The sequence below is a fragment of the Tenrec ecaudatus genome, chromosome 5 (genome assembly GCF_050624435.1).
Source record: "Tenrec ecaudatus isolate mTenEca1 chromosome 5, mTenEca1.hap1, whole genome shotgun sequence".
In the NCBI taxonomy this organism is placed as follows: domain Eukaryota; kingdom Metazoa; phylum Chordata; class Mammalia; order Afrosoricida; family Tenrecidae; genus Tenrec; species Tenrec ecaudatus.
This window is the reverse complement of record NC_134534.1, coordinates 56,984,672-56,995,622: the sequence shown is the minus strand read 5'-3', so window position 1 is coordinate 56,995,622 and position 10,951 is coordinate 56,984,672. Positions and strand designations below refer to the sequence as shown.

General features: G+C 47.6%; 1 protein-coding gene across 1 annotated transcript; it reads left to right on the top strand.

Moving 5' to 3' along the window:
* The first annotated feature begins 3,425 nt into the window (after window positions 1–3,425).
* On the top strand, window positions 3,426–7,787 carry FABP5 (fatty acid binding protein 5). Its single transcript, XM_075550632.1, has 4 exons — window positions 3,426–3,581; window positions 6,125–6,297; window positions 6,651–6,752; window positions 7,525–7,787. Exons 1-4 carry the CDS (start codon window positions 3,503–3,505, stop codon window positions 7,576–7,578), a joined length of 408 nt encoding a protein of 135 aa, XP_075406747.1. The 5' UTR covers window positions 3,426–3,502; the 3' UTR covers window positions 7,579–7,787.
* Window positions 7,788–10,951: the final 3,164 nt, after the last annotated feature.

Here is a 10,951-nt window from a genome sequence, read left to right as displayed (position 1 = left end):
TGAGTCTTGCCCTGACTGTCTCGGTTAAAGAGCACTGAGGGGATCTTGTAAACTCTAACAATGTATGTGTCACATCACGGCCCCCTTCCTGCTTCTGTCGCCCCATTTGTAACTGTGCTGCAGTGGTCTGCTGCTGATAATGCTTTGCGACAGTTTTCTTTGTCCTCCCATGTCTTTGGCAGTCTCTTAATCTCTGCAAACACTTGGATGCCATCATGATCTTGTGCTAACAGTGTCGATCATCCAGCTGATGGTCTTCATCTTTGTCTTGTCTCTGTCTTCTTTAAGACTTCAAAAATGTTCTCCTTCATTTATATACTTGATTTGGGGTCATTTTTGGTACCCTAAAACACTGGTTAGTAATGTCTTTTAGATGTTGAAATCCATTATCATTCTTCCTTTCGAGACGAAGAAAATCTGAATATTAGGTCTTAAAAGGACATTAGAAATAATCTACTTCAGTCTACTACATTGTGTTAGGCTGGGTAGACTAGAGAAACAAATTCATAGACACTCATATGTATATAAGAAAGAGGTTTATATATAAGAGTAATTGAATATTGAGAAAACAACCCAACCCAGCCCAGTCCAGATCAAATCCATAAACCCAATATTAGCCCCTCTGTCCAATACCAATTTATAAAATCCTTTTCAGACTCACGAAATTCATTCAATGATGCTGAATGTAGGAGGATCACAGGCCAATGGGTTGGAAGTCTTGTGGATCCAGTGGCATTGGAAGCATGTCAGCACTGGCAGGGGTCTCTACATAGCTTCTCTGGCTCCAGAGGTCTGGTTATATCAGAGTAGGTCCACGTGGCTTCTCTAGCTTCTAGGGCATAGCGCCATGTGTCTTGTCAGTAGAGCATCTCTTAGGGAGTGAGCAGAGAGAGAAAGTGTCTCCCGCCTCCAAGGAGGAAAACACAGGAGTTCCCAGAATTCTCAGGAAAAGGCCATGCCCACACAGAGGTCTCAATTGGCTATGATCTGATTGAAGACTGGACTCCACCCCTTCACTCTTAATCTTCTCAAGTCCCAAATTGACACCAGATTATGTAACTAATATATATATAATGTAACTACTATATATATTTATATATATAACTACTATATATATTATCTTTATTTTTTAAAGACGAGGCGTCTGAGCACAGAGGGATTAAATAAACGTATTGCCCACAGTAGCAGAGTCATAGTAACAGGGTATTTGGATCCATCTTTGGCTCTGCTTTGCGTAGTTGTTTATTTTCACCACACACACACACACACACACACACACACAAAACATTACTTTCCCTCATTACATTCATGAGTGCATTTAAAAATTAAGTATGAGGAATCCACCACCACCCCTTCCCACCCTCCAGTTGGGCTTAAAAATGAGTTCTTCAATGTAGTAGCTAGTATATCTACCCAACTGGTATAATGCTTTTCTCCTTTGGCTATTTCAGTAACAGACTTGACTATAATAACCTAAGAATTCATATTCCAGGGCTGCAGAGCCAGGCTATTATTACCACAGTCTACAACACGCCTGAAGACCCAGAGTCCTAAGACACTAAGCTGCCTCTCTAGGACACGGGTGGAGGGCCGAGCTGGGTAACTGGAAAGCACTTGCAAGTTCAGAGACAAGGGCACTCCGCCTCCCTCAGAACTCCAGCTTTTACAGAGCAGCAGAGCCTCGGGGCTGAGGTTTCCCCTCAAGAGCACAAGGATAGGGCGTGAGGCATATTTGGACCAAAGATGGTATCACAAGGAGGAAGTCTGGGCTGAAACTACACTCATCCCTTTAGAAAGGGATGCATTTCCTGGTAAGCAATACTCGAGGCATACAAGGGACAAAAAAAATCTACCTCAGATCTCACCTTCAATAAATAGAAGACAAAGAAAAAGATAATAGAAGTGTCACTCTCTTGATATGCGTTAAGTGGCTTGTGACCTCAACTCACCCAGATGAGACAGTGTCACCTGACAAGAACCTGGATGTGACTGCTGGTTCCTGCACTGGGCGACTTGACCTAATCTCATTTTCCTCTTTTGAAAACCTGGGCTATCACTGCTGCCCAAGTCCAGGCATGATGGGAGCCAACGGGGAGACTCTGGGTGGGCGTCCACTCACTGTTGGAAGGCAGGCCTACTGTTGGAAACGCCATGATGAACAGTTCTACTCTGACCCACTTGGAAGTTGACTCAACTTCGACAGGCAAACTGGAAGGGCTAGTGGATATAACGAGTGTAGGAGGCGCAGCATGACTGTCACTGTTACTGGCTCCTGATTCATGGCAACCCATGCCTGGAGGGATCAGCCTGGCTGATTTTCAGAAGTAGCTCAGCAGATACTCTCCCACGGGGGTCTGAGTCTGGCAACTCGGCTGAAACATGGTCAGCCTCTTAGTAGTATATAAACCTTCACCGAGGGAGGGATCCGGCAGCATTTTCATAGGTACATTGGCAGAGTCTGGGATTCTACCTTTGACCCATCACCGCCCTCTAGCACATAGGAGTAGACACTGAATTAAATGAGCATTATCTCCTACCAGAGGCCCTCTTCTCAGGGTGCCCATTTCCTCACCTAAACCCAGCTCACCCCCACAGGGACCTGGAAGCACCAAGTAAGAAAGATACTGTGAAGTGTTGCCTTTGAAAGGTCTAAGGTTCTCCACACCACTATAGAGTATTATTATGATTAAACATGTTGAAATCTAATGTCTGGGCCTTGATGCTGGAGAGGCCAGACAGAGACTTGGGACTCACTCTCCTGGGAATGAGTATAAAATAAGAAAACATCCCTGATCTTTCATAGCCATGACAGTCACTTGCGATGAAACGTCCTACCCAGTTTTAGCTTAGAAGCTAAAGTTTCCTGACACATGACATCCCCACCCCATAAGCTCCCTGTTACCTACCATGAGGTTCTAATTGGATTGGTGACAGGTTCCTTCGGGGTGGCCTGAAATTGGAGAAGGCAGACTCTCTCTCAGGAGGATGTGTGATGCGGGTTAGCGTGGCAAGGCAGTTTCGCAATCAATCGATCAATTAATTCCTGCTGCCCAGTCTGCAGGCGGGTAATAGATTTCTGGCCGCGTGGCTGTAAAAGCGCCGGGCCCAAGAGGAAAAAGGGAGGGGCGGGGTCCCCTCCCGGGTGTCCCCTTTGGCTTCCTGTGTGTGCAGAGGCGCCAGAAGGTGCCAGGGCTGGCGTCTGGGGACGCGTGGGGCGCGCCGGGCGAGTCCCCGCTTGCAGGCGGCGCCCTCGGAGCCCTGGATCCGCGCGCAGGTGGAGCCGGTTCGCATCTCCTGACTCCCGGCTGGGGGCGGGGGGAGCCCGGGGGGCGCGCCGGGGGCGGGGCGGGGGCCGGGCGAGGCGCGCCTCCTATTGGCTGCCGGGAGCCGCCCGGCGCGCGCCGTGTCTATAAAGCCGCCGTGGCGCCGGGCGCCCGCACACCGCGCTCGCCCGCCACGCTCTCCTCGACTTTCTCCGCTCGCCTGCCGGTCCTCGCCCACTATGGCCACCATTGAGCAGTTCGTGGGAAGATGGCGCCTGGTGGACAGCAAAGGCTTTGATGAGTACATGAAGGAACTAGGTGAGGCACGCGGCGCCGGCCTCGTGGCCGTCAGTCCGTCCGCTCCATCTGCGTCCCGGGGCCGCACGCTTCCCCCACTTCCCCCCTCGCCACGCGGCCGCGGGCCGAGCGCTCCGTGCACCCGCCGAGCCGCACGCGCTCCTGCCCGCCGTGGGGTCCCGGAGATGGTGCGCCTCGTGGTCCCGCGCCCTCCACGGCGGCTTCCCTGCATCGCATCCTGTCCTTGGGCACGCTCGCCCGCCACCCCACGCGTCATTTCTTTCAGCCTTCTCCCTGGAGCCCTCGTCGTTTCCCCACTTCTCTCCCTTCCCCACGCCGCAGTCACCCTCCCCGCCCCCAGCCCCGGAGCCTCCCCACCGTCCTGTCCCTCCAGCTTCTAACTGGATCCCGATCCTTGGGGCAGCGCCCGTGCCATCCATCCTGCCCCACGCCCAACCTGCCGCAGCTTTTGTTCCTCGATGGCGCGCGGGCCCCGCCCTGGGCTCCAGCACGCGGTGCCAGGCATGGCTCCCGGGAGGGTCTGGCTTCCCGCAAAAGCCCTGGGCGCGTCTGACCCAGACGCAGCTTTAGCCTTTATCTCCCCCTCGCGCCGCTCCGGCTCCCCTGCCTGCCCGCGTTCTCTGGCCTTTGGGGCTGGGTTAGCCCCAGTGGAGAGCTGGGCTTTCTCTCCTCCTTGCCCAAAAGCGGGGTGCAGAGGTGTGGCACTGAGCTCGCTGACCTTCGTTCGGTTGGTGTGGTGAAATGAGTGTGCGTGGGTGGTCTCTGCTGCCCGGGCCTCTGCATCTGGAGGATGGGGAGCCGGATGGCAGTGTGCTTGATTGAGGGGGAAACCCCCTCTTGCAGTCTTAACTCAAACTAAGTAAACTAGATACTATTAACAGCCTGCAAGATGGGCGTGGTGCTGCCCAGGCTGCTAGTTTCCTTGAGAGGGGCAGAGAGAAGCTTGCTCTGTCATTCAGTGTTTGGTTTTATTATTAACATCATTATTATGGCCATTTCCAGTGCCAGAGATAACGAATGAATGAATGCTGGTTGAGAGACTGGGTAGATGGCAAAAAATGGACGTTTGCCACAGGCCACCAGGAAGTGGGGTGAAGTAGCATAGCATTGGTCTCATTTAGAAATGGTCTCCCATGCCTTGACTACACTGAGACTGAAGGTCCTTCTAGAAGCCCCTATCTCACCCAAGGGAGTCACCACACTCCCTAGCTGGTGTTCTCAGAGTCACTTTATGTAAAATCCCACTGTTGCGGAAGCATAGGCCTTGTTCTACCTTAGAAACCTTCCTTGACTAATCTTTATCAAGTACCATGCAGTGCCGAGCCCAGTTCTGTGTTGAATCTGTGTACTTATCACTTGGCAAAATATCAAGGTGTTTTTTCCCCTTTCGGTGACAAATGATCAGGATGACTTTCATCGTACCTTAGACAAGTGAGCTTCAAAAAGTCCATGATCTTTTAGTTCTGTACAAATTTTTGAAGCTCTTTATAGAAATACAACATTTGTGTCTATGCAAGATTTTGAGGTCCAAATAGAGAACCTTCTTTCTCTATGGAAAGTGGCGTGTGTGTGTATGTGTGTGTGTGTGTGTGTGTGTGTGTGTGTTGAGAGTGGAACGATGAGGTTGTCACACTTCAGCTTATTGAGCTATGGGAAGAACAGAGCCCATTTGTTTGTCCAGAGTGAGAGTCAAGCACCAACCCTGAATCGGCAAAAGGGAAGGTACTGGGGGAATTGGAAAGTCTTGAAGGAGCTTGTTTTCATGCTGATTCCTCAGCTCCGGTTATGTGTAGTCCTCTCAGTTCATCAGTGAAATGGGATGTTGGCCCACTTCCAAGGTTTTTTCTAAGAGGAATTATAGATGAAATATTTTATCCAAAGAGTTATGAAGTCATTATAGAGCTATGAAATATTTTCTACTTTTGCTGATAATGTTCTTGCAGCCGCCCTACCCCCGCCCCTACCTTTTCTTGCCACTGTGCGGTGTTAAATTTTAAGACAGCTGTACTGTTTGCCTATCTCAGGCTTGATTGCTCTTTTGGATACCTCATTTACCAAGTGTTTATCAAAGGCATTTTTCATATCGGGGTCTGTGCAAGAGTTACAGCAAGCCTAAAATGGTTGGCAGAACCCACTCTAGAAAAAAACACCAAGCAAGCACTTGAATTTGCAGTTTGGACTGCTTTGTTTCTCCCTTCCTTCAACTGCATTGCAGAAATAAATTTGAGAGGTCTGTGTGTAGTAGTCCCGGGCTAAGTGTTGTACTGTTTGATTCCGGTCCCATCACTTCTTAATTGGGCGAGTGATTTCGCCCTCAGATTTTCATGAGTTAGCAGAAATAATGACGTCGTCCTCCGAGTGCTGTCACTGGACATACATGAACCAATATATGCAGAGTACGTGCCCATAAGGGGCCCCAAATGCATTTGCAGTAGTTCCTGTTAAAGGGAATCCACAAAATTCGGCATTAAAGTCACACTTAGATGACGGATTTTACTATATAAACTCTTATTTTGGTTTTCTTGTTTAACGATGTTTTACAGGAGTGGGAATGGCTCTTCGGAAAATGGGGGCGATGGCCAAGCCTGACTGTGTCATCACTTGTGATGGCAAAGCCCTCACTGTGAAAACGGAGAGCACTTTGAAAACCACACAGTTTTCTTGTAACCTGGGAGAGAAGTTTGAAGAAACCACAGCTGACGGCAGAAAAACTCAGGTCAGTCATAACTTATGGCATGCAGGTATAGGAGCTTCTGGAATGGTCCCAAAGGGGGGGAGGGGAAGAACAAGGTGAATAAAACACAACACCAAATATGAATTGTGTTTTCACAACGTGGAGGTACCAGCTCCATAGCTTTGTTTCTTTAATAAAAATATACTTTAAGGAGCAGCAAACTTTGTGCACATCTGGATTGAGAAGCCAGAAAGTATATGTATAAGATCAGTGTGGGCTAATAAAATAGGCCCAGGAGGGAGAGAATACAATGTTGATTCAGGAAGTTATGATTCAGGGAAAGGCTGTCAGACATGGCCTTTGGAAGAATTAAAAAGTCTATTTTATTTTTGCAGACTGTCTGCAACTTCACAGATGGTGTTTTGGTTCAACACCAGGATTGGGATGGGAAGGAGAGCACAATAACCAGAAAACTGGAAAATGGAAAATTAGTGGTGGTAAGTGGCAATGTCATGTCTCATTGGGCACCTTCTTGGCACATATAGTTTATACATTTAGTCTATATGATTGATCATAAACAGAAGGGTAGACCAGGGAAGAAAACGGCCAATAAGTTACTGGAACATTACAGCACTGTTTTTTTAAAAAGTGGGGGACAGGAGTTGACATGATCGGACCAGAACGTAGCTGGAGCTCCACTGAGACGGCTCTACTGCTTGTATTATGGGCATGCCTTTTCCACTTCTTTAAAATGGGAAAGAATGGTTTTCAGGGCCTATGAATAGTTAGATCCCATACTCCGTGACTTGCGGATTGGTGGCACCGTTGTCGCTTTCCACGCAGGAGGCTAGGATGCAATTCGTGGTGAGTGCACCTCTCTGCAGTCACCACCCCGCCGTCAGGGACGGATGGGTGTAGCAGTGCTGCTGAACACAGCGCCAGCCAGCAGAGCTCCCAGACTCAGATGGATGAAGAAGAAATGCCGAGCGATCGATTTCTGAAAATCCCAATGCACCGATTCGGAACTTACCATGGGGGTGGCGCAGGCCCAGGAGTGGTTCCTCCCACTGTTCACCCCATCTTGGCAGGATTCTAGAACCAATGCAGCAGGTCTGGCTCCTCCCAAACTCGGGGATTCTAAAATGAAAAGCCTCCATGAGACGAGCTAGACCTAGGGTGTTTTCGAAGACGCCTTCTCTAACAGTTGGTTACTGCTCTTGTCATTCAGCGACAAGACCAACCTAGTTACTGTTTGTTGTTGTCTTCTAGGAATGCGTTATGAACAATGTCACCTGTACTCGGACCTACGAAAAAGTAGAATAAAATTTCCATCATCACTTGGACAAGAATTAGCTGAGAAGGAACAAGCTCAGTTCAATGAGCAAATCTCCGTACTGCTTTGTTGTCGTTGTATTCCATTACTTCGATCACACACGTTTTACATGCAACTCTTTCCAAGTGTTGATTAGGATCACCCCTCTGATGAATAAATGAATGTGTTTGTGCTAATACCAGAGTTGTGGTCATGTTTTCACTTTGTCGGAATTGGAGATGAGTTCTAACAATTCTGGACTGAACGCATTGTGAGAGAGTTTTGAACAGGCTCGGTGGGAATTGTAATCTAGTGCCTGTGTGAACTGGTTGACACTGAACTTTCCATTCTCAGGAACCTTCACTTTCTGGCAAGACTGTCCTAATTGAAAGCTAGCTATTTAAACATGAGAACAAAAGCTAAATAACCATTACTCCATCACCTCTCTCTATATATTTGATTCTTTTTTGTTTTTTCAGGTCTTTAAAAAAAATGATTTTATTGGGGGCTTGTGCAACGCTTCTCAAAAAGCAAGGTGAATAAAACAAAACACCAAACCAAACTAACCATTGTGTCCTGCACATCTGTTGCCATCATCATTCTCAAAACATTTGCTTTCTGCCTGAGCCCTAACTCAATCATATTTTGATAAATTTCCTTGTGACGATTATTCAGGAATTCCGTATGCACACATCTGTTTAATAGAATTAGTGATGTCCTGTCACGAACTAGACGGGGCTCTCGAGGTTGAGGTATATCTCATCACAGACGTCAGTGTCCGCAGTGTGAAGAGAGACACTTGGCTTCAGAAGAGCACTCAGTGACCATTCAGGGTAAAGTAAAGCAGCTCACTACATAGGTCCTGTTTGTACATATGTGTACAAAAGTAAGTCAAAAGATATTTCTGCTGGGGGGGTTCTAGTTCATACATGCATGGATTTACTCCAAATAAAATGTGTTTAATTATCACTCTCTGTGCAGCAGATGGTGGCAGGTAAGTTCTTTCAGCAACATGTTTATCTTAGTCTACTTAGGGTGCTGTCAGGGAAAAAAGATCCAGCCACACCATTAGCCTCGGGATCTGCTGGGCCAGTTCCGTTCAAGGCACAGAGGTCACCTCAGGAGGTTATGGCGACTGCTGTTTCCTGGACTGGGCGGTGTTTTGTTCTGTTGCACATAGGGTTGCTATGGTTTGAAGCAGGCTCAGTAGCACCTAGCAGCAACCATCCTGGAATTTTCTCGAAGGACAAGACAATCACCAGGCTTTAGAAATTTTAAGCAAATGGGAACAGGGCCAGAAAAGTGGTGCTGAGTAATTGCTGCCCATCAGCCTCTGGTTAGCTCCGGCAATGTTACAAAGCTCTTTTAGGCCTACCAGTAAATTCCTAAAGGGCACATTAGTCACACACTTCAGCCTGGAGGCACTCAGTTCTAGTGACATGGGTCTCCCAATTAAGTGCCTGGAGGCCCACTCTACAAGCCAGACTCCTGCTTGCAGTCACTCAGCATTACTTGCTCTGTGGGCTGGGAAGTCCACCACTCTCATGCTGTCTCCTGGTTCTGCTGCTAATACTGGTCCTCTCTCATGGTTCAAAGAGTATCAGTGGGCATGGTTCTCGGGATCCAAAGGACAGGTTCTACTCGTAGCTCATCTCCATTGCTGGTAGTGAAATCACCCCTTCCTGCTTCTGTGATGGCTCATTTTATAGCAAGATAGCAATCAATGAACTCATAATAGTTGCCGCTGAATCATAGCCAATAAATTTATTCCCCTGCCTACTAGACATGTCAAGAAAAAGGTACTTTGGTGGGTGCATAAGCAAATGTAGTGAGAAAACTGATGGTGCCCGGCTATCAAAAGATATAGCTTATAGGGTCTAAAAGGCTTGAAGGTAAACAAGCGGCCATCTGGATCAGAAGCAACAAAGCCCACATGGAAGAAGCACACCGGCCTGTGCAATCACAAGGTGTCAAAGGGATCAGGTATCAGGCATCATCAGAACAAAAATATCTTATAGTGAATAAGGGGAGGAGTACAGAGGGGAGACCCAAAGCCAATTTGTAGGTCACCAGACATCCCCTTACAGAAGGGACTCGAGGAGGAGACAAGCCAGTCAGGGTGTGATGTAGCAACAATGAAACATACAACTTTCCTCGAGTTCCTAAATGCTTCCTCCTTCCTTACTATCATGATCCCAAATCTACCTTACAAATCTGGTTAGACCGGAGGAGGTACACTTGTACAGATAGGAACTGGAAACACAGGGAATCCAGGACAGATGATCCCTTCAGGACCAGTGGTGAGAGTGGCGTTACTGGAGGATGGAGGGAGAGTGGGGTTGGAAAGGGGGAACCGATTATAAGGATCTACATGTGACATCCTCCCTGGGGGACGGACAACAGAGAAGTGGGTAAAGGGAGACGTCAGACAGGTCAAGATATGACAAAATAATAATTTATAAATTATCAAGGGTTCATGAGGGAGGGGTGCACTTGGAGGGAGGGGGCAAATGAGGACCTGAAGCCAGGGCTTAAGTGGAAAGCAAATGTTTTGAGAATAATGAGGGCAATGAATGTACAAATGTACTTTACACAATTGATGTACGTATGGGTTGTGGTTGTGATAAGAGTTGTATGAGCCCCTAATAAAACGATTTTTTTAAAAGGCTTTTTGTTTATTTGTTTTTTGGATTACATTTTAGAAGAAATCCAGTTTCTTTCACTCTGGCCCCTCCACATGCATTCAAGAAACATTCCTCTTTTATTTAGTGTGGTGCATAATTTCGCACTCGGGTGGGGTGGGCTTCTGTGTTTACAGTAGTACTTCTCAGGAAGTGCTAAAGTACATCCTGCAGCCCGGAAGATTCTTGGAATTGGGGAGTACAGCTTGTTTTTGTTTCTGGATTATTTATTTAACTTACACACTGAAATGTCGGCGCACGCAATTCAGAGAACCAGTGGACGTTCACCACGTTTAAGTGTCGGAGAGGAAAAAGCAGAGTTACGGGGTCTCATCTGCTGGTCTTCTTTCACAAATAGTCTATTTCCTAGAGCGCTAGACTGAAATGTCACCCACTCATCTCATGCTCCATAGCTAGGTGTTCCTTACGCCATAATACTCAGAAAGGCATTGAAGACAGTAATTGGGGTGGGGGTGGGGGATGCAGATCGGGTATGTAGCAATTCAAGAGCGGTTATTGTTCCATTTTCATTAAATCCTTATTGCAACTTTCCTTTGCTGTGCCTCGGGTCTTGCAGGGAGTGGATCACGCAGCAGGAGCACACAGCAAGTAGGATCAAAGGAGAGTGAAAGTATGTGCAGTGAGATCTTCCAGAGGCAGAGCTTCACGAGAGCACCTTGCTTTCCCAAGCCTCGCAGGTTTC